Source organism: Hypomesus transpacificus, chromosome 15, assembly GCF_021917145.1.
Source record: "Hypomesus transpacificus isolate Combined female chromosome 15, fHypTra1, whole genome shotgun sequence".
NCBI lineage: Eukaryota > Metazoa > Chordata > Actinopteri > Osmeriformes > Osmeridae > Hypomesus > Hypomesus transpacificus.
The window spans coordinates 54,002-80,240 of record NC_061074.1 but is presented as its reverse complement, the minus strand read 5'-3'; the positions used below and the strand labels follow the sequence as shown (position 1 = coordinate 80,240).

General features: G+C 48.2%; 4 protein-coding genes across 4 annotated transcripts; 1 reads left to right on the top strand and 3 right to left on the bottom strand.

The window, feature by feature from the left end:
• Window positions 1–362: 362 nt before the first annotated feature.
• Window positions 363–5,054, bottom strand: LOC124477534 (guanylate cyclase soluble subunit beta-2-like). The gene is made up of 15 exons (XM_047035382.1): window positions 5,049–5,054; window positions 4,828–4,901; window positions 4,578–4,672; window positions 4,334–4,494; window positions 4,078–4,177; window positions 3,707–3,936; window positions 3,432–3,528; window positions 3,200–3,303; window positions 2,731–2,947; window positions 2,285–2,605; window positions 1,968–2,116; window positions 1,649–1,795; window positions 1,221–1,375; window positions 839–1,062; window positions 363–712 (listed from the first exon to the last, which is right to left on the bottom strand). The coding sequence occupies exons 1-15, from the start codon at window positions 5,052–5,054 to the stop codon at window positions 363–365; spliced, it is 2,430 nt and encodes an 809-aa protein (XP_046891338.1).
• Window positions 5,055–5,542: 488 nt separating this feature from the next.
• Window positions 5,543–9,851, bottom strand: cep57 (centrosomal protein 57). The gene is made up of 12 exons (XM_047035733.1): window positions 9,609–9,851; window positions 9,013–9,163; window positions 8,535–8,683; window positions 8,381–8,414; window positions 7,996–8,117; window positions 7,604–7,732; window positions 7,401–7,478; window positions 7,207–7,302; window positions 7,041–7,118; window positions 6,652–6,890; window positions 6,363–6,507; window positions 5,543–6,165 (listed from the first exon to the last, which is right to left on the bottom strand). The coding sequence occupies exons 1-12, from the start codon at window positions 9,651–9,653 to the stop codon at window positions 5,977–5,979; spliced, it is 1,455 nt and encodes a 484-aa protein (XP_046891689.1). The 5' UTR covers window positions 9,654–9,851; the 3' UTR covers window positions 5,543–5,976.
• Window positions 9,852–10,035: 184 nt separating this feature from the next.
• mre11a (MRE11 homolog A, double strand break repair nuclease) lies at window positions 10,036–16,478 on the top strand. Its single transcript, XM_047035365.1, has 20 exons — window positions 10,036–10,105; window positions 10,675–10,739; window positions 10,831–10,963; window positions 11,141–11,301; window positions 11,439–11,526; window positions 11,610–11,751; window positions 11,851–11,965; window positions 12,131–12,316; window positions 12,574–12,745; window positions 12,929–13,009; window positions 13,099–13,228; window positions 13,412–13,512; window positions 13,643–13,813; window positions 13,954–14,013; window positions 14,224–14,404; window positions 14,534–14,620; window positions 14,810–14,874; window positions 15,014–15,081; window positions 15,351–15,438; window positions 15,528–16,478. The coding sequence occupies exons 2-20, from the start codon at window positions 10,720–10,722 to the stop codon at window positions 15,573–15,575; spliced, it is 2,097 nt and encodes a 698-aa protein (XP_046891321.1). The 5' UTR covers window positions 10,036–10,105; window positions 10,675–10,719; the 3' UTR covers window positions 15,576–16,478.
• A 344-nt stretch (window positions 16,479–16,822) lies between these two features.
• tmprss4a (transmembrane serine protease 4a) lies at window positions 16,823–25,670 on the bottom strand. Its single transcript, XM_047035366.1, has 13 exons — window positions 25,256–25,670; window positions 22,224–22,281; window positions 21,942–22,085; window positions 21,366–21,518; window positions 21,066–21,192; window positions 20,557–20,676; window positions 19,901–19,944; window positions 19,227–19,389; window positions 18,819–18,985; window positions 17,853–17,948; window positions 17,587–17,729; window positions 17,296–17,445; window positions 16,823–17,140 (listed from the first exon to the last, which is right to left on the bottom strand). Exons 1-13 carry the CDS (start codon window positions 25,259–25,261, stop codon window positions 17,129–17,131), a joined length of 1,383 nt encoding a protein of 460 aa, XP_046891322.1. The 5' UTR covers window positions 25,262–25,670; the 3' UTR covers window positions 16,823–17,128.
• Window positions 25,671–26,239: the final 569 nt, after the last annotated feature.

Genomic DNA, 26,239 nt, shown 5'->3' with positions numbered 1-26,239 from the left:
ACCCATTCATGTTGCCCAGCACTGCCTCTGAGTCTCATGTCAAATGTCCCCAACATCTTAACTCAAGACCTCCTTTAGACTGAAGGACACTTCAGGATAAACTTCTGTAAGGTCGAGATCCACTGAGTAAAGCCTTTTCATATGTGCTATAGTATGTACAACTAACTACAACTAGGCACATTTTCATGATGGAAAATAAAATGTATTTTAAGCATAACTTTGTAAGATAATGCTGGCCCATTAATATGGCATGTTCCATACAAAACCTGGTTTCAGAGTTCACTGACAAGTATTGGCACAGTGCAGCAGTAAAATGTATGTTGATCAGTCACATGTTGAACCAAATCAAACATCCCCAAAACTCACAGTAGCACACAAAATCTGGTGCGGGTGTGTTTGTTCCGAGACACTGAAGCAGCCTCAGCGACAGTAGAGGTGGCGCACAAAACAACTCTGGTCAACTGTGGGTTGTTAATGTCCGCACATTTATCTTCTGATTGGTCAGTGTGTTTGATATCGTCTGATGGGTTTCTGAGCTTGTCTCCTGATTGGTCCTCACTGTGTAGACTGCCGTAGCTCTCAGAGTCCCGGGTAGGTTTGCCCAGGGCGGCGGAGGGGGGCTGGGGGGAGGCAGGGGGCTCGCTCAGGCTGTCTGCGTACCTCATGGGCACGGTGGGGTGTCTGTCCTCTCTCCTCGCCCGCCGCTGCACCTCTGGAGAGAGAGGAGAGATAGGAACAGGCAGACAGGAATAGCAGGACAAAAAGGTTTTAATTTAACACATTTAAACAGGTAGACAAGCGAACAAGGACAGGTAGGAAGACAGACAGACACACATACCTGGTACCCCTGGGTGGTGGTGGGCCCCCTCCCCGTCCGTGGTAGAGAGGGCAGAGTGGCGTCCAGACTGGCGTCCGGAGCGCTCCTCGGGCTCAGCCAAACCTAGCAGCTGCAGCTCGCTGACACGCAGGTTCTTCTCCAGGAAGTAGGTGGTCATCTTGCCCTTCCCCTTCACCTCAATCTCTCCACGCTCCTGCAGCAAGAAGCCCTTATCGTACAGAGCCCTGGAGACACACACACATGAAATACACAGACACACAAACATGAATAAAATACACACACACATTCATACACACATGCAAACATATTCATACAACACACACACACGTCTTCATGTCTCATTGTCTGTGGGTGTGTGTTCTGAGTGAGACCGACAGCTTACTGGAACACACTGGGGCTCAAGTGGATCTTGTTGGGCAGGCCGTGGCTCTCCATGCGTGAGGCAGTGTTGACCGTGTCTCCAAACAGACAGTACCGAGGCATCTTCTCCCCCACCACCCCCGCCAGCACTGGCCCACAGTGCAGACCCACTCGGATCTGCACTCCACAGACACAATTGAAGAAAAGAGCAGAATGGAAAAATAGAAAATGAAAGAAGACAATAGATAAGATTGCAATACAGTATTGCGTGTGTGTGTGTGGGGGGGGGGGGGGGGGAGGGAATAGAACAAAAAGGATTAGAAAACAATAAAACAAATACAATCTAACCAGCTTGAACCAGACTACAAAGGCTATAGTGCCACCCTCTGACCTGACTGTACGGTACCTGTATGGGCGGTTTGGAATGGGTGACCTTTGACCTCACCGTACCTGTATGGGCTGTCCAGTGACAGGGTTGATGACCTCCTGGGCGGCCAGCACCATGCCCAGGGCGAAGTTGGCCACCCGCTCCGCGTGGCTGGACACTGGGATGGGCACCCCACCAACCACCATGTAGGCATCCCCAATAGTCTCCACCTGGGCACAGACACAGGATTCGGACACAGAGAGATATGTAGACCCAGGCACAATCACACAATGTGGGAAAATGAAAGTAGGTCAATTCACATTCTCTGACAGTCACAGATCCAGATCTTAGTCTCTTGGGCTCTGTCTATCCCATAACAGTCCTTAGCTACCCGTGTGTTACCTTGTACACAGTGTGGACGGTGGTGAGCCGGTCGAAGCGCAGGTACATGGAGTTGAGCATGTTGACAATGTCCAGGGGCTCACACTGGGAGCAGATGTCGGTGAAGGTGACCACATCACTGAACAGGATGGTGCACTCCCTAAACTCACCTGGGAGACACACACACACAAGTTCATACACCCACGCACGCACAGGCACACTCACACGCCTTGACTTCAACCCCTTCCAGCCACCCCCCTCCAACCTACCTGCCGCAAACCTCAACCCCACTCCATAACGAACCTCTACCCCCCCCCCCCCCCCTTCCTCCCACGTACCCGCCTCCACCGTCTTGCCCTCCTTCAGCTGGTTGGCCACGTGGCGCGGCAGCATGGCGTACAGCAGCGTCTCCGTCTTCCTGCGCTCCTCCTCCAGGTGCTGCGACAGCAGCCGCAGCTCCTCCTTCTTCCGCTCCAGCTGGCTGGACAGCTCCATCTCCGCCAGCCGCTGCTGGTTGAGCAGGATGAGGTCGCGGGTCACGTCGTGCGGGGCGATGTCCGACAGGTGCATGCTGCGCTCCTCCAGCTCCTCCAGGCTGCGCAGCAGAGGGGAGGCCTGGTACAGCATGCGGCCCTCCGACGCCATCCACAGCATCTGACCTGAGAACAGCCCCGGTGAGGGAGGGAGACGGGGACAGAGCACGCAGGCGTCGCGTGTCTGCCGGCTGTGTGCGCCTGTGTGTGTGTGTGTGTGTCAGTGTGTGTGCGTGTGTGTGTCCTCTCACCTCTCAGCTGCAGCATGGGTCGGTCCCTCCAGGCCTCAGGCATCATGTTCCTCCTGGTCTGCAGCACAAAGTGGCTGTTGATGAACTTCCTGATGCTGGAGATGGTGAAGGTGACCTCTGGGTGCACGATGAGGAAGTACTGGTCCAGACAGATGTTTCTGGTCTGTAGACCTGGGACGATACGCTGGAGGTTCACCCCTGCCTGACACACCCTCAGCTAGGAAAGGGGGGGAGGGGTCAAGAGAGAGAAACCGATGAGGAGCAAGAAAGGGCAAGAATGAGTGGAAGAGGGAGATTGTGTTGAAATTGAACGAGGGCCAGAGACATGGGGAAAAGAGAGAAAGAAAGAGGATGGTGGATGATGAAGGAAATTTGATGTGGCATCACATTGTACACATGGAGAGGGCAGGGCAGAGTGTTTGTTGGGCTGTGTGTTTGTATGGTGGGACGAGTGAGTTTCAGTTGTTACCTGCTCATCGAACACCAGGTGGAAGGGGAAGGCGTTGCAGAAGGTCTTCAGGTCGACACACAGACTCTCAGGGTAGACCGGCTCAAAGCCCCTCAGCAGCTTACCTGGGGAGGGGGGGGGGGGGGGGGGGGATTGGTGAAGAGTATTGACCCACTGGATGTAGATGGGGTGTGGGTTCAGAGCCAGGGATGGTTTCAATAAAAGACTGACATAATATACAGAGGATACATACCCTTCCCCAGCCTCACCAGACCCCGGACCATCTCCCAGTGGCTCCTGTAGAGAGAGCAGCCTGGGGGTCGCCTTCTCTGACAGGGGCCTGGAAGATCCTGGGGGGAGTGGGGATAGGGGTGTTATACAATACATGCTCATGGCCTCATTTCACCATTTCTTTACTTTGAAAAAGCTAGTTGTCGGAGACATGTGCTGTGATTGGGTGGTATCTAGGTTTGAGGAGATGCAGAGGAATCTGGAAAGAGTACTATAGAAACAACTTCAAAGTTGTACCTCCTGGCTCAAGTGCATGGCGTTCCTCCTGGTGTGGCTCCGTGGCGGCTCAGATGGGGTCTGGGGTTGGGTCTCACCGCTGCTCGCGGGATTGGTGACTAAGGGCCGCTGGGTGACAAGGAAGACGACGTGCTCCTTCTTTCCTGTCCGCTCGAGCTCCTCGATCCGGTTAACGATCTCCATCGTTATGTCACTGTTGAAGAAATCCCTCGCAACGGCGCCGATAATACCTGGTGGAAAATTGCGCGTTCGGACGTTACACACCGAGAACGAATACAGTTTACGCTTGTCTGCTGCGCGCTGTATAACGTGATGTGAAGCAATGAACATTTATGTAATCAAAGACACGTCATTGTAGTTCATGCATGTACCGGGCACGATGTGGCACAGGCCGCGCCGGTCTGAATAGTAATGAAGATACATGGTGCCTTCGAGGTTCCTTTCCACACGAAATGATGGGGCATTTATTTCCTGCGAACCATTTATGTTAATATGTTAATAAACGTTACCCTAATTGTTACATTATCACACAAACCCACACACTGGAATAAAACATAATGCTGGACACGCCGCCCACCACCCCACCCCCATCCCCCCATTAAGCATCTATATGAACACACACTGGACCTTGTAAGAAAGAGACAAGTAACTGTGCAGTGCGTCCAGATTCTCTATGAACTCGAACAGACTCCCCCCCAGAGTTCGTAGCATGTGGTCGTATCCGGACCGTTTACAGAACTCGAAGAAGTATTCTCCGAACTGTTTCAGAACCACCTCCGGCTTCACGCCTGACAACAAATCGAAACACAAAAGGAAGTTAAAGAAATAATAACAGATGTGATCACTTTCAATGACGCATGAAGATAATTACCCAGCAATTTGCAGGCCTCGCTGACCAGCCGCATCGTGATGTCATCAGGGTACACCTCGTACGTCAGAAAGGTATCCTGAACACCTGCTTCATCTCTGAACATGATGATGAAGACGATGATGATGATGGGGTAGGTGATGACAAGGATATGGTGATCGTAACGCCATGTTCCGTTTGTCTACAAAAATATAACATTGTTTCGAATGGTTGTCCAGGTAAGCTTATCCAGGAAAAATAAATTGATAGTTACCTGAGTTTTACCCACGTCTCTTCACCAAATTTCTCGACAACCAAAGACTTCAGACACGTGTTGATAAACCCATACTGTAGACAGATCAAATGTCCTACTTGAACCCATGCTTAAGACTGTTATAAAGTTCACTGTAACAACCTGCCCAATCAAACCGTGTCGGTGATTAATCAATTAAATGATGTATAAACTCAGTTTCTGATTTACAACAAAGGCTGAACATCCATGTCGAAACTTACCATCTTTATAAGCTAGTTTACCAAGGCGGTTTATTTACAAACCATTGATTCTACAAGGTTACACTGGAACGTTGACTCGCAGTTTAAACGAAAAGCAGCGCTCATCTTCACTGACTCTCCTCCGTCCAAAGACGGGAGCAGAAAATGAAAGTTGAATCTAATTTATCAGTTATAGAATTAGATTTTCTCGTTATTTAATTCACACAAACGGATGACCAAATGAGGGCGTTGGGAGAAGCATCCATTCGTCTGGACTTCCCCGTTTCGGCGGTGTGCGGGCGTATAGAGGTGCGTCAAAGGAGCTGTCCCGGTGACGGTGGTGGTGAAATGAGCTGCCGAAGACGTGGAGATAGGGGTTACCGCTAGTCCCGTTATCAGTTTTACTGGACATCAAGTAAAAAACGAATTATTGACCAAATAATGGCAATTATGAAGCACTGAATATGATTCAAAATGCAAAACACAGATTCCGCGAATAAGAATACAAAATATATGTTTATTTCTAAATGCAGCGCACCATTGCTAATAGATCATTTGAGATGCTTCTTAACACACCCACACACACCAAAGAAACACACATTCTGTCCCTGATATACGCATAATAAGGCTAGGATGACAGTCGGGTTGACCCAAGAAAACCTCCGTACATAACTATCTGCACCTCCAGACAGACTCCATATGAGTAGACACAGTAAAATGTTGTTTCACACTGTTGTCAGGTGCATAGTGACAACAGTTGTGTTGCATTCAGGTTCATAGTGAGGACGGTTGACCTGGGGTCAAGTTTATAACAAGGATGGTTATGTTGTGGTCAGGTTCATGCTGAGGATGACGGTTGTCTTGCGGTCCAGTTTGTAGTAAGGACGGTTGCCTTGCGGTCAGGTTTGTAAGGAGGATGGTTGTGTTGAGGTCATGTTCGTAGGGAGCTCTGGAGGGCTTTCATATCACGGAGCAGTTTCAGATTGTTCTTACTGCGGTTGCCCGGACCAACTTTGACCACTCCGGCTGAGCGACCGCGAGTAGTCACTGTGGTAGTAACCCTGACCTCACCTCTGCCCCCTCGCTTCTGACCCCGCACCTCCCTACGCAACCTCTTCACCTGAGGGAGAGAGAGGAGATGGGGAGAGAGCGAGAGAGAGAGGAGGGGGGAGGGAGAGAAAGAGATAAAGGGAGTGGGTCAAGGATATTCTTGAAAATATGGGGTTTCTGTAAGTGTTTGTGTGCTTATCAGTGTTTTATGTTTGTGTGTGCATGGCTGCGTGTGTCCACCTGTGTGTTATGTGTGTGTGTGTGTACCTGTGTTTGGTGTTTGTGTAGCTTGCTGATCTGCTCTCCCTTCCTCTCCATCTTCTTCAGTAGGTCCTCCTGATCTCTGTGCAGCTCTCTCCTCTCACGCTCCGACACACACTCTTCAGCCTGCCGCATCAGGTCCTGCTGCTCCCTGTCACACACACACACGTCACAGTTGTGCCATCTGCTGGCGATATACGTAAACTACATAAACAAAGCCAAAATAAAGAAGCCTATCTAATGGCAACAAACACCCTAATTCCACCTCAACCAACACACACACACACACACTTACAGGCTCATGTGTCGCAGCTCTTCCTGTAATGCCACCAGCAGGTCTGCTAGCTCCTCCCCTCCAGAAGAAGAAGAGGAGGAGCCACTGTCTGGGCGCCTGTGATTGGCTGCCAGGGCGGAACTGTGGTCCAATGGGGTGTGAGAGAGGACGCGTGCGTTGCAGAGCTGGGGCTGGTGTTGCTTCAGCAGAGAGAGGACAGACTGGACGTTGGCCCGTACCGAGTGACTGCAACCTGGCGACTAGAGAAAGAGAGAGAGAGAGAAATATAAAAGAAGAGAACAGACAAATGTGGTAGAAAGTGGGAAATATCTATATACATTACTAGGTATGTATATGTCTCACTGTGTATGTGTCAGTGTGTCTATAAGATTGTGTGTGTGTGTTCATACCGTTCCAGTCACAAATGGCACGTCCCCCAGACTAAGTCTGTAGTGAGGCTGTGCATGTGAGGGCGACTCCACAGGCGTCTGGAAACACACACACACACACAGTTGACTTAAGCATCAATAAAATAATTGCTATGTGTCTCATCTGTTCACTGAAAAGGCAGCATACTTTAGAAACAGGTCTCTTCTCTTTGGTTCTGCTTCTGGGGGGGCGGGGCGACACAGACTGGAGCAGGATCCTATTGGCTTCCAAACCTGTCTGTATCTGAGGACAGCCAATACGAAAGCTGAGCATCAACTCAGTGTGTGTGAGTGTGTATGTGTAACAACCCAGAGTGTGTATGTGTGTGAGTGTGTATGTGCCTGGTTAGCTTTGTCCTGGACCAGCTTGATCTGGTGCTGCTCCTCCTGCAGCTTCATCTCCAACTCCTGGATCTTCCTCTAAGACACAGAGACCAGCTTCATCATCCTCCTCCTCATCATCATGTAAGTGTCAGTTCGGTGTACGTGTGTGAATCTGTGTGGTCGTGTGTGTTGTGTGTGTTTGTGTTTGTGTGTGTATGTACCTCAGCATGCTCCTGCGTGCCAGTAAGTCGCAGATACTCCTGCTCCAGACGCTCTAGTTTCTCCAACTGGGCATGCCCAGAACAAGAGTCATGTGACTGATAAGCTGACCTGGATGTCTCCATGGAAACCTGTAAAAGGGTTGGTTTTTATTGTAGATGCTCACCTGTTAGCTAAGCCAGACATGTACTAACCTTTTGTTATTGTGATACGCTAAACGCTAAGATAGATGTGTGCGAACCTGTTCTAGTTGTAGTGATCGGCTAAACTATCCTGTGCTAAACTAAGCTGGCTAAGTGATGAGTGTGTTAATGAGTGTGTTTTGTTTTAGTGATATGCTAAGCTATACGGTGCTAAAATAAACTACAACATGCTAAGCTGGGCACGCGCTGACCTGTTGTTTGAGCAGGGTGGTCCTGTCTGACTTGGCACTGCGGACCATCCTCCTCATGTGCTCCAGCTGCTTCTCAAGCTGGCTACAGCGAGCCTCTGCTGCAGCTAGCTGGGTCAGCAGGGCTGGGAGGAGAGAGGGAGACGGAGGGAAGTGATAGGAGGAGAGGGTGGAAGAGGAGGAGTAGGAAAGGGAGGGGCAAGTCGAGGGAGAGAAGGAGGGAGGCGAGGGAGCAGAAGAGAAAGAGAGAAGGAAAAGGTGGGAAAGTAAAGGGGAAGGGAAGGAAGGAAGAAAGACAAAAACACTGTCAAATACTATCCTTTGGCGCGATATATATATATATATATAGATCTTTCAGATCTTTCAGACTATAGGACTCCCTCCTCACCTTGGTTACATGCTGACTTGTCACTGGTTTCTCTCTCTCCCACCCTCTTGGTGTGTGTCCCTAACTGAGAGTGTGTGCCTGTGTGTGTATGTATGTCAGCGTGAGTGTGTGTGTCAGTGTGTTTATGTTTGTCTGTGTGCTTGGCTATATCAGCATGAGAGTGTGTGTCCTTGTGCCTCTGGGGCTGTGTGACTTTGTGTGTTGCAGTCCTGTCCGGTGTGTATATGCTCTGTACTGCCCGGCCTCTCTCCTTCTCCAGGGTCCTGATCTTCTCCTGAAGGTTCCTCAAGGCAGACAAGATAGCTAAACACACACAAACACATGTTATGTTATTGCACCGTTCAATAGAGTGCAATGAGTGCATTTGGGGGATGGAATGATGAGGAGTGAGTGTGAATGAGGGATCATAAGGGAGGATAAGAGGAGAGATGCACATAGGGGATAGAGTGACAGGACAGGAGGATGAATAGAATGTCACCAGAGCAGCTAAGCTTTGTTAGCATAAGGGAGTAAGGTATCCCCAGCTGTAGCCATGGAGACCAGATACCACACAGGTAGCAAATGGAAACTGTGTGTTGGACTCCAATACAAACACACACACACACACACACACAGGATCAGGGTTACCTTACCTGTGCTGCTGCTCTCTGGAAAAGCCTTGCTCGGTAATGTGTGTCGAGGTGTGTGTGTGTTGATAAAAGGATGGATTACAGGATAGTCCTTGTAGGATGAAAGAGACAGGCTGTCGGACATCATGAACCCACCAGAGGGCGCTGTAACGTCCTGCAGTCATTAGCAAAATACTATCAGCCAGCTGTCAAGTTGTCAAGTAATTTGACCCTGGTGTTAGCTAGATGTTATCAAGCACACAATATCTGACATTTGAAGGACTCCAATATCAGTGTCTGTGTTTTCTGTTGGTTAATGCAGATAAAAGGCCAAAGCTGGCTGGCTAAAGTACCAGCATTAGTTGACAGGTCCACAACACTAAATATCGAGAGCAAACGTTGAAAGTATAACACTGCAGCTCTTGTTAGCTTTCTGATACCTTCCAACGTCTAGGTCTAGCTACTTAGCAAGCAAACTCTTGGATATTCTGACATGTCAGTTTTCACATCTATGGCCAGACATTAGTTAAGATATTTGTCTTGACGTAACGCTAGCATCTGCAGATGGATCACAGCCTTACTGTCATTGGATTAGCACTTCCTCGCTAATATACTTTTACCTTATCCCGCACGGTGGCGGAGGTTGGTTTTGACACCATCTTCATTGAACACTAGTCTTTCTACCCAGCTGGCGAGCTAGTAACTTCGGTTTAATTCCAAAGCCTCATGAGTGTACGGAGCACGTACATTTATCTTTCGCTCGTCTACTATTGAAGGAGAAGCAATCCTATGTTTGCCGCTCAGCGCCCCATGGAAAAAGGTGCGCATCATTTATATCCCGGTTCAACCCCATTTTTCTCACGTGTTTGCTTGTTTACTTTGGAGTGGTTGAAGTTCCCCCTCCGGCGTACACCAAAAGACAAATACATTAGTTTGGATATGTAGTGTTATGTTTCCTGCTTGTCAAAGAATTGAATTTGCGCTTACTGGTAAGAAAACTACAACTCCCTGTCAGAATTTCTCCAGCGGCTTCGGAACGTGGGGGGCGGTTCATAAGCAAGCAGCACATTTCTCACATAACATACGAGCGGCACGACCACTGGGCTTTTGTGAAGTGGTGGGTACTCATCAAATGTTAAGTGTAAATACATGAGGCAGACTACTATATTAGCTAGTCTTCACACGTGGTGCATGTCTACTTCATAGGCAAGCAGTTGGGATGGGGTTGGACGTTTGTCAGGGGTAAATAGTATCAGAGTTAAGGAACGAAACTTCCGCACGTTTGTATTTTATTTGCTAGAAAGTTAGCTCTAACAATTACTATGCGGTTATCTATACAGTTTATGATGTTAACAGTGAAAGTTAACTGCATTCCAAAATGCTAATCGTTGGTAATGATTGTAGACCTGCTATAATACATTTAAATCATCATATCGCTCGGTATGATATTATGTTAAGAAAGATTGAGTTGTGACCTTTGACCTTACGCTTGTTTAGATTTGGCAAGCTAACTGCAGGTTAATCTGCACCTGTCTAGTCTGCTTGCTAAGTAGCTAGCTGTATAGCTAGCGTTATTAATGCGGCAGGAGTAGGTAGGGCAAGGCAAGAAGAGTAACTACACATTGAATAGTGCTAAATATCTATCGTTGTTTTTTAACTTGCTCTCTTTCATCCTCTTCCCTTTAGACCCTGTATGAAGCCTTTTGAGACGCCTCAGTCCTCCCCCTCAACATGACGTCAGAGAACACAATGTAAGTCTTCTAGAAACCATTATCATCCTGTTCTCTTTAATTTATCATAGAGTAATTATCATAACGTGATCATTATCGTCATGGTTATCAGGGATGATGAGGACACCTTTAAGATCCTTATAGCCACAGACATTCACTTAGGCTACATGGAGAAAGATGCTGTACGTGCCAACGACACCTTCCAAACCCTGGACGAGATCCTGAAATGTGCCAAAACCAACCAGGTGTGTAGATGTCTGTGTATACCAGTGCCTATGTGTGTGTGTGTGTGTGAGAGAGAAATAGAGAGACAGAATACAACCCTTTTTGTGAACCGTCACTCACGTTTCCTTACTCACAAACCCCCCCCTCCATCTCTCCCCCTCTTCCTCCCCTGTCCTCCCCCCTCCTCCCCCCTCCAGGTGGACTTCATCCTGCTGGGAGGGGATCTGTTTCATGAGAACAAGCCGTCTCGTCGCTGCCTCCACACCTGTATCTCCCTGCTGAGGCAGTACTGCATGGGAGACAGCCCCATCCTCTTCAACATCCTCAGCGACCAGGCGGTCAACTTCAGCAACAGCAAGTCAGTACCTGTCTGTATATCTGACTGGACGTCTGTCTATCTCTTCTTTCTCACATTGTATATGTTATGTTGCGAAATTCTGAGCGAGTCATGTTCAAATATATACTAAGTTGTTTCGTGTGTGTGTGTGTGTGCAGGTTCCCCTGGGTCAACTATGAGGATGACAACCTTAACATCTCCATTCCTGTATTTAGTGTTCATGGTAACCATGACGACCCCACAGGGGTAAGCTCTTATCGCAATGGTTTAGTACCAACAACTGGGCATATTCACCGTGTGTGTGTGTAACGTGTGTCTCTGTATCCCAGGCTGACGGCCTATGTGCGCTGGATTTGCTTAGCTCTGCTGGACTTGTCAATCACTTCGGCCGCAGCCAATCGGTAGAGAGGATAGAGATAAGTCCAGTCCTTCTCCAGAAAGGCAGCACAAAACTAGCTTTGTATGGCATTGGTGAGTGTGTATGTGTGTGTGTTTGATTGCATGTTACAAGGTGTAAAACATACCTTCCTTTGTCAGAGGAAGTGATGCGTTTGTGTTCCCTGTGTGAAGGTTCCATCCCTGACGAGCGCTTGTACAGGATGTTTGTCAACAACCAGGTGACCATGCTCCGCCCCAAAGAGGACCAGGACAAATGGTTTAACCTCTTTACCATCCACCAGAACAGGTGTGTGTGTGTGTGTGTTGAGAGAGTCTTTGTTGAAATGTAACACAAAATACAATTAAGGTTTAAATGTGTGTATGCATCTGCGTGTGTGTGTGTGCCTGTCTCTGTGCATCTGCGTGTGTGTGTGTACCTGTCTCTGTGTATCTGTGTGTGTGTTTTCTCCAGGAGTAAGCACGGGGCCACTAACTACATCCCGGAGCAGTTCCTGGATGACTTCCTGGACCTGGTGGTGTGGGGGCACGAGCACGAGTGCCTGATCGAGCCAGCCAGGAACGAGCAGCAGCTGTTCTACGTCACGCAGCCCGGCAGCTCCGTGGTCACCTCCCTCTCTCCCGGGGAGGCCGTGAAGAAGTACGCTCTCACACACACACACACACACACACACACACACACACACACACACGCATCAGAACCACACACGTATACTGTGGACACACACACATTTATACACACACACATGCACGCATGGACACACGCATCAGAACCACACACGTATATTCATCCATGGACCCACACACACATACGTGGATATGCATCCATATCCTTGTATTTATACGTACTAATATACAGGTGCATACACAAAGTTATTCATGTGTGTGTGTGTGCAGGCACATCGGCCTTCTGAGAGTGAAGGGCCGTAAGATGAACCTCCAGAAGATCCCCCTGCAGACCGTCCGACAGTTCTTCATCCAGGACCTGGAGCTGGCAGATCACCCTGACCTCTTCACCCCCGACACGCCCCAGGTCGCCAAGCGTGTGGAGAACTTCTGCTGCAGCAAGGTCACGCACCATAACACACACACACAGTCTCATACACACATTCACTAACGCACACACATGCAAAATCACTCACCCACACTCAGTCTCCATCTTATCATTTACATGTGAGCTGCAGCTAAGGTAATGTGTAACCTGCTGAGGCTGAACCTGTGACTGAATTGTGTGTCTGTGTGTGTGTGTTAGGTTGAAGAGATGTTGGAGGAAGCAGAGAGAGACAGGATGGGAAGCCCCCTCACCCCAGAGAAACCGCTCATACGACTCAGGGTGAGACACACACACACACCCACATGCGCGCACACTCACACGCACACACACCTGCCCCTGCTCCAGTACACAGGCTCCTGTCTCCCCAGGTGGACTACTCAGGGGGTTTTGAGGCCTTCAACGCCAACCGCTTCAGTCAGAAGTTTGTGGACCGCGTGGCCAACCCCAAAGACATCATCCACTTCCTCCGACACCGAGAGAAGAAAGACAACGCCAAAGGTCCACACACACCCACACACACACCCACACACACTGCTTATAAACACTTGTTTACAGTCTGTATAGACGCACACAACACAAAGATACATAGGATATCACCAAAGGTAGACAAGCACCACACATTTGCTTAAACTCGTGTGTGTGTGTGTGTGTGTGTGTGTGCACGCGTCTGTGTGTTTACAGGAGATGATCAGATTGATTTTAAGCATGTGTTGGCCAGAACGTCTGTAGATGGTCTGAGAGTGGAGGATCTGGTGAAAGAGTACTTCCAGACAGCCGAGAGGGTACACACACTCACACACATGTTGCACACACACACACACACACACACTGTGTTTTTGGCACATTTAAGAGATTGTGTGTGTGTGTGGTGCGTGGGCCTGTGGTTTGTCTGGCGTGCGTGCGTGTGTGCAGACGGTGCAGCTGTCCCTGCTGACGGCGCAGAGCATGGGGAAGGCGGTGCAGGAGTTTGTAGACAAGGAGGAAAAGGATGCCATCGAGGAGCTGGTCTCCTACCAGCTGGAGAAGACCCAGCAGCACCTGAAGACCCGAGGGCTGACCTCCCAGGAGGATATGGACTCAGAGGTGAGGGGGGGGGGGGGGAGTCGGGACTGAGGAGGGAAGGGAGGGCGTTGAGAGATGAAGGAGAGTTTGGAGGGGAGGAGAGAAAGGGTGAAGGAGAGATGGAGGAGAGGAGGAGACATGAGCGGTCTTGTCCTCTTCAGATCCAGCGCTTCAGAGACTCCAAGAAGAACACTGCTGAGGAGGATGAGGAGGTCAGAGAGGTGAGACTCACACACACATTCCCACTCACACACGTTCACACACACACGCTCACACACACACCGACACACTCACACACACACCGACACTCTCAGACAGGCGCCCATACAACATAGGCACACCCAACCAGACCCTCACAGACACTCAATTGTAAACATGCACAAACAGCACCTGCACACAGACACACAGATCATGATCGGTCTCCTCTCCAGGCCCTCAGCAGAGCCAAAGCTCACCGTCTGGAACGAGGCGACAACGACCGAGACCCGGATCTATCAGACGCGCCCGACGACGTTACCATGGATTCTGATGAGGACTTAGCCCCTCCCCCTCCTGCACGCGGGCGAGGAAGGGGGACCAGGGGGAGGGGGGTCGGCCGGGGGAGAGGGAGGGGTGAGTCGCCATGGCAAACGAGTGTGTTCGTTAGGGGGCGTGTGTGTTTTTGCTGTGTGATTGTGTGTCAACACTGTCAGTTTACCGGCCCAAAAATGAGTGTGCGTGTGTGTGTGTGTGTGTACGCAGCTGCGGCTGAACCAAAGCCAGCAGGACGAGGTCGTTCCCAGAAGGCTGCGGGGGGAAACCCCAGCCAGAGCAGGAGCATCATGGAGGGTGAGTCAGTGGTCCACCTCGCAGCAGCAGACCACAGTTTGGTGTGTCTGACCGTTTCGTTCACACAACACATCTCTCCATTCCCACATTCCTCTCCTTCCATCCCACCCTCCCTCCCTCTCCCTCCCTCTCCCTCCCTCTCTCCCACCGTCCCTCCCTCTCTCTTTCTATCCCTCTCTCTCTCTGCAGCCTTCCGAGCTCCATCGAGTAGAGCTGCCAGAGCATCGACCACAGCCAAGTCCTACACAGATGATGTTCGTCTAAACACAGACACACACACTCACCAGATCTCACCCTCCCTTTTGTGATCAATCTGACAGTCTGAGTATAGGTTCTCTCGTTCCGCTGCATCCATCCATCTCTCCTCCTTCATCTCTTCTTGTTTCTGGTTAGATTGAGGAGGATGATGATGATGATGACGACGATGTGTCCTTTGTGAATAAAGCTCGACCAACTCAGAGGTAAGGTGTTTGTGTGTCTGTGTGTGTTATTATGGTACGTGGGTTTCATCATGGTTCAGTATTTGATTTCAATGTATTGTTTAAATAAGCATCTAGGAGCTAGATGTTTCTCTCTTTCCATCTCTTCATCACCTATATTCTCACTCTTTTTCCATTTCTCTGTTTCTCTCTTCCCCATCTCGCTTTCTCTTTCTCTCTCCCTTTCATTCTTTCTGTCTCTCTCTTTCTCTCCCTGTCCCCCCTCCCTCCCTCCCTCCCTCCCTTTACAGGGAAGTCTCCTCAGTGTCAAGTAAGAGGAGCACTCAGAGCCAGAGCCAGTCTAACAGGGGTGTGATGTTTGATGACAATGTTGATGAGGTAAGATTACTCTGTGTGTATGTGTGTGTGTGTGTGTGTTCCATGTGCATGTCATTTAACATGGCTGTCTCTCTGTGTCATTCTCCCAGGAGGAGTTTGACCCGTTCAAAGGCTCCAGCAGGCGTAGACAGAGATAGCCGGCATCCCGACCAGGCTGTGCACTGTGTTAGTCTGATTAGTCGATGAGTTGTGATTGTATGGGTCTGATGGGCTAGCTTTCCAATCATGTTATGCTTGATGGATGCTTCCACATGTTGATGAGGTCATCACCCACATCTTAATCCCTTCAGAGCTTGCTGCTGATATCAAGTGAATGGAGACGAATGATCTTAGGCAGCTATCCAGGAAGGGTCATATATATGCAGTACAAGACCTGGCCATGTTATGTTATGGAGCTAGGATATAGGAGATAAGTGTTGTTTATATATGGGACCTAAAGTATGACTCCATTCACTGTCCTTGGTTACATGGTGCCCATGCTGCCCAACATTTTGACTGCTCATTGGCTCCCCTTGGCCTGTTCAGTTACACTTGTCAGTTCCTAGTTCTGTTATTGGCCAGTGTGTACTGTTAGCCATGGCAGCCAAGTTCTCTCAAGGAAAGGAAATAAACAGTTCCAGTTTCTACAAACCTACCTTGTGTTTTTGTTTTGTGTTTTGGATGGGTCTGTGTGAGATGTGACAGCAGCAGATTCCTGCCAGGCCAGTCCAAGCGAGGCATTTATTGCACATTATTGTCATTTTTATGTAATATCATATTTACAAGTACAGAAACAATGGCACCAATCCATTATTTACATTCCAACAGCTTACACAGTCAACCACCAAGTATACAATATATACAAAAGTACAATACATATTTTTCTCTTCACAATTACACTCAATGGACCAGCAAAACTGTGAGGTCCAGATCCAGAACATGCTGAAAACTTGAGGTGGCACAAAACCTGGACTGGAATGGCTTCAGCTGATGGGACTGGCAGGGTTGTGAGTCTACAGTCGGTCGGTCTAGACACCTGTCTAGACAGCTGATCACAGGGCTGGTCAGTGTTTGTTAGCTGAGCCAGCTCAGCAGTGTGGTCCAGTATGGTACAGGATATGTCCTATATACGGCTCTGTCACGCTGTTGTGGGGAAACTGGTGACTTGGCCAGTTAACAACTCATTCAAGTTCAATTAATCAAACAGGGAATACATTTGCACTCCCATGATCAAGTAGGATGGCTGGTTTCTCTCTAAAATATCTACAATAAACCACTCGTTCCTTGATGTTTGAGTGCAATCAACAGTATACAGTACATATGTCCCTCATCAATCACCACCAATGAAAAGAAATGGTCAAATTGCACATGTGTAAAGGTAAACACTGTTCACCTCCTCTTACAAAATGTGTACCCACTCCTCCAGTCACCTCCGTAATCCCTAATACCAGGTGTGTGTGTGTGTGTTACGACCATATGGTCCCCTGAGATAGCACCTACAACTACATGGAATGAACCAATGAGAGCGAGTGTGTTGTATTGGTGTGTTTTCTGAAGATTTCTGTCTCTTCTCAGTGCTTCTCACTCCATTTTTCTTTCATTCTCTCACACACTCACACTCTCTCTCTCTCTCTCTCTCTCTCTCTCTCTCTCTCTCTCTCTCTCTGAGACACGTGCTCAGTGCAGTAGTAGTAGATCACGGTGTGGAACTTCAAGGGTTTGCCTATAAAAACAAAACCGGTATTGTCAACAACAAAATATTGTCGGTCAAACCTGAATGACAACAGTGAAAGTATATTGTTACATGTCATGTATATATTGTTTGATCTTGTGAATGCAAAAAAAAACGTTGATACACACACACACAGCTCCACTCACCTCCATGACAGTGTGTATCCAGTTGAGCATCTCATCCACGTTAGAGTAGACTCCTGGACGGCCCGCCCTCGCACAGCCAACCCCCCAGCTGACCACGCCCACCAGCCTCCAGCGCCCCGATAGGTAGACCAGGGGGCCGCCACTGTCGCCCTAGAGACGCAGCACCAGGGTCACAGGTCAGCAGGGTCAGATATTTCCTGGTATGGGCTGTGGTCTTTAATGGTTCAGGAACTTCCTGTTGCCCGTGTATGTGGAGGGGAGGGGGGGGGGAGGGGGGGCGTGTCCTCTTACCTGACAGGCGTCGACCTTGCCCTCCAGGAAGCCGGCGCAAAACATCCTGGGAGTGATGGCGGAGCCGTAGACGTTGGGACTGGAGCACTGAGACGGGGAGATGCGGGGGATGCTGGCCTTCTGGAGCACTGGAGATACCTTCCCTGGAGGGAGGAGATGATCAGAAGAAAGAGGATGATGGTGTTGAAGATGATGGTGATGATGGTGTTGAAGATGATGGTGATGGTGGTAATGATGAAGATGATGAGGCAGAGGGGGTTGCTCACCTTTCTCCTCCAGGTATCCCCAGCCTGTCACCACCATGGAGGCCTCAGCAGGGAGGTACAAATCCTTGGGGGGCAGACACACTGGCAGACGTGACCCTGGGACACACACACACACACACGGGTTACATATGATTGTCATGGGGTTTCACAAAGACACTTTAATTCTACATATTCATAAACACACAATGATGATTACAATTACACAACGGTACATCTTTATCAGTATTTCCTCTTTAGTGCTAACTCAGTCATTTGGGAATGTATACCTGTAGTCCCTATTTACAGTCAAAGACAGGAGTCATTTTCTGAAAGAATTAGCTTCCCACCAGAGGCGTTGTTAGACATAAAACTCTACTGGGGCACAGGCCCCCATTCATATCCCAATTTTTTCTTTCAAGCTTGCTGTGCACAATGCACTACTAGGATATAGAAACTCCCCTTGCTTAACCCACTATACAACAGTTCAGGGACGCAAGTTTGATATCAGCTATGGGAGGGACATCAATAGTTAATGCTAGCGCACACATTTTTTCGCATTCATTTGAGCGCTTCATGTGTGGAACATGGAATTCTGCATGCATCGGTTTGTGTTTTCGGTTAAACACTTTTACAAGCGTTGATTGGGTTACTGGGTTTATTTTTTCCGGGATTCTCAATTTAAATTACTTCACTGACTAATAAAGTAAATAGTTAAAACTTTTGATTTTACTGGGGCACAGCAGATTTATACTGGGACACGTGCCCCAGTGAAAAGGATCTAGCGACGCCCCTGCTTCCCACCATTAAAACAAGGCTCATAGAAACATGTCCTGTTATACACTATGACCACTAGAAGTCAGTATACATTAAAGTTCAACTTCATCTCACAACAAGGAAGACTGTTGCAATGGGAACCTTCTACAGTGAGAAAGCGTGTGTTGCTATGGGAGCCTTCAACAGTGATGAGGAGTACGTCGCTATGGTTACCTCCCACGGCGATGGGGCTGCTGAGCCTCATCATGGCCAGGTCGTAGTCGTTGACAGCGGGGCGATACTCTCCGTTCAGGATGATCCTGTCCACACTGGAGCCTCCCAGAGTCCCCATGTAGGTCCTCCCTGACACCACCCTCCACCTGCTCACCTCCTTCTTACTCCTGCAGGGGGGAGGAGAATAGGAAGGGAGGGGGGAGGGGGGAGGAGAGGAGGTGGGGTGGAGAGTAGATGCAAGGGAGTTGAGGTGGGGGAAGGATGAAGTGAAGTTCACAGAGGAAAACGTAATTTTTTGTGTGGAATGTCTTGTGTGTGCGAGCATGTGTCTGCCTCTGTGTGTGTCTGTCTGGGTATATGAATATGTGCATGTCAACCCTGTGTGTGTGTGTGTGTGTGACTACTAACCCAGAGAAGCAGTGTGCTGCCGTGACGACCCAGTAAGGTGACACCAGCGAGCCTCCACAGGAGTGCTGTCCGTTCTGCTGCAGGCTGACCTGCCAGGGCCAGTTCTCTATGACGGCGTCAGAACCCCCCACAATACGCTCCTGGATCCCCACATGCCCACAGTCTGACACACACACACACACACATACACGCATACACACACCAAAAAGACAAAAATAATGTCAAAGGTTTGACCACTAAAAGTCACATTCAGCACATTTTTACTCAGTACGCAACCTGAAAAAGTAACATTGAAAGTAAAGGGAATGCGAGCAACATCTCTGGGCGCTAAACATTCCTGGGCTTAGTGTTTGACTGTCAGGAGGGCATGTCGTCCTGCCTGTCTCATGCTGTCTGACTGCCTGGGGACGGAGGGAGGCTTCAGGCCTGTTAGCTGTGCATGTGTGGGCCTGCTCCTAGTGTGTTGACATGTGTCAACCTGCCTAACAGGTCCTGAGAGGGACAGGGAGTCAGAGCAGGCGTGCTGGCACCTGTGTTCTATCATGTTGATGTGGTGACCACTCTCAAACGTTCTCTGCTAGGAAAACCCCTTTCACAATGACTGGTGGAGGGAGGAGGGAGCGTGAATCACACGTGTGTGTGTGTGTGTGTGCCATCTGAGAGACCAGGCTTACCTGAGCAAGTCAAGGAGATCACAGACCCTGAGGAGCACACTTTGCTGTCAACACACAGAAAACAGTATTAACACACACACACACTCATGATCAGTCACACTGGTTGTTTCCAGTCTCCTGAAAATATTACAATGTACATGACCTCTATTTATGGAAATAAAGAGAAAGAACATATTAAAGAGAGTGTGTGTGTAAGTGAGAGATAAGTACAAATTCAAGGTTGGGCACAGAAACCAAAGAGAGAGGGGGGAGAGAGAGAGATATGGAGGGGGTGAATCTAGACAGTCTATTGTCTCTGCCTGAATTGTTGAACCAGTTGTTTAACCAGCCTATGGCACTCCACACCATACGGACAGGAGTAATATTAATCTTCTTATCTTCTTTTAGCTAACCTTTGTAACATTAGACCATGCAATGATGTAGTATAGCACTGTTACCAGCTAACCACGTGCCCAGCCTTCTTCTGTAAGGCAGGAACACTTAGTTAGGCAAATCATCTAGTCTTTCTGTTCTGAGAAGCTTTTAGCAGTTGAAATTGATCAACTGGTTGCAGAGGTTGAAGGCCTACAGATAGAGGCTGGAGGCCCAGAGATGGAGGTTGTAGTCCCTGGCTGGAGGTTCCGTTACAGAGGCCTCCCAGACTCCCTGCTGCTTACCGTTGGGTGACAGAGAGGTGTATGGGCGTGGTCTTGGAGGCGGCGATGGCGCCTGAAAAGACTCCGGTCTTGATGGCCGAGGAAAGGGTCCCCACCTGGACAGGACGGCTGCTGGGGGTCCTGGGGGGGAGGGGGGGGGGGGGGACAGCAAGGAGAGACAGCAGAGTTTTTAAATTGTCCCGATGAATCAAACTTGCCTTGAAACTAGGTGGAATAAACTGAACATTCTATTATATGTAACCACACATGGCTTTGGAATAGCCTAAGTGGAAGCCATCTTGGCTGTCACTTCCAGGAACTCTTTAAGCTGAGGTCACTGAGGGAAACACCTTTGTGTTCAGTCTCAACCTGATTGGAATACTAGTCCATCTAGTTCCATTGACTTATGAAAGGAGGTAGAGAGAGGGGGAGAGGTATGGAAAGAACAAGAGAGAGTGACAAAAGGAAGAAGAAAGAGAGAGAGGGCGTGTGTGTGAGAGAGAAAGACAAGTCTCTTGTTCAGAACTCACTGTGTGTATCCCAGCTGTTTGCAGGCTGTGTCTGTGTGCTGTTGGGTCCAGTCATCACTACACACAGTCATCCAGCCCGGCCCAGAACTGTACACCTGCAGCACACTGCTGTTGCCCAGGAGACGCACTAGAGGGGGGTCGGGAGATTCTTGAAGACATGTATAGCTATATATATCTATATCTATGTCCATGTATCATGGAGTCTCTCTGTGTCTCAGTGTTTGTACAGTGACGTCTCAGTGCTTGTGTGTGTACAAGTGTGTGTGTGTGTGTACGTGTGTGGATGTGTGTGTGTATTACCTGGAAAGATGGTGTTGACTGTGAGACTGGACACACAGGTTTTCTCATCCTCTCCCGCTGAACAGTCCTCCTTGCCATCACAAGCCTGGTCTAAAGGTATGAACCTCACTGAGCTTGAGCAGAAGAAGAACTTGCTGTCGATCAACTGCTTGACTGGGGGAGGAGAGGAGAGAAGGGGAAGGGGAAGAGAAAGGAGACAGGGGACAGGGGAAAGGGGAGAGGGGAGAGGAGAGGAAAGAGGAGTGGAGAATCCCTTAGAGTTCTATGTTGTTCTCTTGAACTACAAATGAAGTATACAACTGTTCCCTAGTATTCTTAATGAAGTGAACAACTATCCCCTAGTGCAGTGGTCCACAGGGACCACTCCTGCTCCAACATTCCTAATTCAAACGAATGGGCCATTGACAAGCCATGCAAAACCCTGATAATGACCCATCCATTTACCAGGTGTATCAGGTTTGTTGGAGCAGGGAAACATCTAAAACAAGTAGAGCAGTGGGCCCTCAGGACCAGGGTTAAAGACCACTGCCCCAGTGGACTAACTGAAGGATACAACAGTTCCCTTAGTGTACTTACTGAAGAAAATAGCTGTGGCCAGTATTCCCAGTACCACCAGTACAGTGAGGACCGTGAACACAACCCTCCTGCTCTTTGAACCCTCCTTCTGGGGTTTCAGTGGGACCGTCATGGACTTTCTGCGTCTGCCGGGCCTGGGGACGACTGGGGGAGGGAGGGATGTAAGAGAAATTGTGGGAGAGAAAAAAGAGGAACCTCTTACTCCATGTAAGCGTGGGAAATCTGGACAAAGACACACACTCCGACATTATAGCATTTTAATAATATTAGGTAATCACCAACCTGGTTCAGTAGGATGCAGGGGTCTAGTACTCTCTAATACTGCAATTGTGGTAGCAGTCTGGATGTAGGGGAGAGAGGGAAGAGAGATAAAGAGAGAGAGGGAGACCAAGGGAAAGACACAAATAGAGAGAAAAAATATTTTTAGCATCATGATAATTAACGTAAGTTTTAATTTGATCAGCTAACCATGTGCCCAGCCTTCTCCTCCTGTAAGGCAGGAACACTCTGTAATTAGATGTTGGACAAATCATCTAATCTTTCTGTTCTGAGAAGAAGCTTTTAGCAGTTGAAATGTATCAACTGAGCCCCGTTGCAGAGGTTGAAGGCCTACGGATAGAGGCTGGAGGCCCAGAGATGGAGGTTGGAGACCCTGGCAAGCCTACACATGCTCATAATACCTCCAGTTACACTGTGATAGGACAGACCAGAGGGAAACTGCAAGTCATGTGACCTGCTCTGCATTTGACGTCACAAAGGCCGCACGGCCGTCATTACAGATCAACAAATAATACTCCCGTCAGCACAATAATAAGTGTTGTATACTGTCAGGCATTCACACACAGAACCCCCCCCCCCCCACACACACACACACACTGCACACCTAACGTACAGTGATCTCGTCAATCTCACCATCACGATAATAATATAATCAAATTCATCACCATGCTGTTCATTGGATGGACAGAAAAACAGTTTTCTACACACACACACACACACACAAACACACACACACACATACGCACACACACACACACAAACACACACACACGTCCTCAAGTGTTCAGTTACAATAAACTGTTGGCCAGATGGTAAACAGCCAAAAAAAGGATTTAGCGAACACACACATATTCACATATACACACATGCCCTAACCTGCTTTTACAGTAAGTACTTCAATACATTTTGACTGTTAAATTTTTACATTGATTCTGCAAATGTGGAAGTGACTTGAATATAATCAGCATAAGTACTTCTGTTATTCTGTTCTGTTCTCGTGATGATGTTCAACAGAGAGTAACACACACACACACACACACACACACACACATAGACACACACACACATAGACACACGGGGAGGGATTGGAATGTGGATGGACAGGTTCTCTGACTGAGCTGCTGTTTTGGATAAGGGAGAGAGAGAGAGGGAGAGAGAGAGGTCTACTGACAGGACTGCCATTCAGCTCTTTCCACCAAACTGCCTCTACTGTTCTGCCTCCACCATACAGCCTCCGGTACACTGTACCTACAGTAGCAGCACTCTCAATAACACATATATCTGAGTAAGAGGAGGAGGGAGAAGAGGAGAAAGATCACAAAGCCATTGCCCTGGTCAACACACATAGCATCTATTCTCTGACACAAAGGGTGTGAGGGAGACAAAGAGGGAGGGTTCTTGTTGTGTGTGTTCTAGAGGATGCTGTCTGCTTTGTTTGCATGCAGCCTCCAAGTGTCTGCTGGTGTAACGTAAGAACAGACAATCATATTGTGTTCTGTCTAAAACGCTGTATGGTTATGACCCGATCTATTTCTCTGTCTGATAAGGTAAGGTGATTCTGAAAATATTTTAAACTCTGATGTATGTGAGATGGTTGAATAAGGAAATCTAATCGTTTTTGTGTTTGTTTAGTGTGGTTACATTGGGTGGATCCAAAAAGTCAAGACTCTCTATACAAGGCCAAACACAGGGGATGGTATTTGCATAATGATCGAAACTGCATTTGAATATGGGTACTGGTAGAAGAACACACACACACACTCACATACACACACTCAGCATACAGCAGTGTGATGAGGAACAAGCTGACATACAAACAACAAACAAGAACAGAAACAAAGAATGCAAACCTAGGGGAGGAGTGCAGCTAAGGGCTTAGGTCACCTTCTAGAATGACAGAACTCCCTAAAGACCTGCTCTGCCTCTTCAAACCAGTCATGACACCAGCTGACATAAGACAAAGCTCAACTAGATATCCACACAGAAAAATAGTTGCTCAAAAAAACGTTGCGGTTGAAAGTTTGATTTAAAACTGACATTGATACCCACGTCAAAGTATTTTCACCAACCGCAGTTATATCATACCTCGTGTCAGTTAACGCTAAGCACTTAGGTGTGGCCAGATTCATCATCTATTGGTCCCATGATTGTTGTTTATAGTGGAGTTTGATACGGGCTGTTTGCTAATCTCATGTTCCCATGATGACAATTGGTGGTGGAGTTTGTCCCCCAGTAAAGCATGTTGGCAGGAGAACTGCCAGGACAAGGAGCGGTGTTTAAAATGAAGGGTTGGGGCTGAGATTAACCCAGATCCCCTATAAGCGGTAAGAAACCCCCCATTAGAGAGAAAAATGTGCACTTGGGGGTTAATCAACACACTTAGAAAGTTAGTAGGAAAGTACAGTAGCAGTAGTTAGCTTGTTAGTAAGTTAGCTAGTTAGCTTTCCATTTGAATATTTTCAGTTTGGCACAGTTTTCCCACAGTCTGGCCAGGGTGAAGGCGGTCCCAAGTGTGTACAGTAATGGCATCCACGAGCACAACTGGGTCACTCAGGGACTGGTTCTGCAGAGAGAATCTGGGGCATGATGGGTCTGACAAGATCTTGCTTTCTCTCTTTTTTTATGTGTATGTGTAATGTAAACTAATTATTTTGGAGAGCTGCATGTGACATTTCAAAATGCCCACGCCCATGCCCACACACATACTGGATACTAAACACACACACAAACACACACGTACACCTTCAAACTCAGAGTATGTTGTTAAACAGTCACTGGTCAGAGTTCATTAGGTGACCAGGAGGCTATGGCCACAGGCGGACACTGTTCACACAGTGTGTGATTATACTTTAAGTACCATGTCACAGAAAGCCCATTTTAAATGTTATTTTACAACATGCAATATCACATAGGACTTCTTTGTTTCTTGCAGTCCAAACCTGACATCTTACCTCACCTGTGTCTTTTCTAAACCCTAATGTGGGACAGTTTGCAGTCTGAGCTGGCGGTTGTTCCTATGTGGAAGGTTCACTTACCCTCATGGTGCTCCTCCACAGGCCCAGAAACACTTCCTTTTATGGGGACAGGGAACAAGCAAGGTCCCTCTCTCTCTCTGGTTGTGGAACTCCCAAGATGACTTCTCCACCTTCCACCAAAGCTCTGTCTTTCTAAGAGTTCTCCTTACCCTCTCTCTCTCTCTTTCTCTCTCTCTCTCTCTCTCTCTCTCTCTCTCTCTCTCTCTCTCTCACTCCCTTTCCCTCTCTCTTTCTCTTTACAATATTTGTCCCCCTTCCTTTTCCCAGTTCTTTGTTTCTAACTCAAAAGCTTTGTAACTAGAGCTGTCTTGCGGGCTGCCAAACTTGCCTGACTGCAAAGTCCCGTGGCTCTAATCAGAGTTGTCGGCGTATATTGATGTGTTTCCACGCTACACAGCTCCTCTGGGATTTGTGGTAAATGGCCCTGCTGCCAACAAACACAACTCAGCCACTTCTGGTAACTGGACACCTTTAGGCCCTCCTCTTTCTCTCTACCTGTGGGTGCCTCCCTCTTCTCTCCTCCCACTCACTCCCGCTGTCCAAAGCTGGTAGATAGTTAGGTTGTGTGTTTTGTTTAAAATCTTTCTTTTGTCTTTGTCTCCTTCTCATTCTCTTCTTTCTTCACTAATCCTCCTTTTTCTATTTTTCCATGTTGTACTTTTACATCTTGCATGCTTTATCCAACTTCAACGTTATGTAGCCAAAACATGTCAGTTAAAAAGACACCAATTGTGTGCGTGTTTGTGTCTCTGTGTATGTATGTGCATGTGTGTTTATGTGTGTGTGTGTGTTTGCACTAAAATCCTCAGGGCAGGGTGTGCTTGACTCTCTTGACTGTCTTGTTATGATGGTCATTAGGAAAACGTGACAAATTAGTATCACTGCCTAATGACTCAGACAATCACGCGTCACTTGATTTAGCATCAACTTCTGAACCCAAACTGCCTCAAGAGTTTCGTAAATACCATGGGACGTCACCCTCAT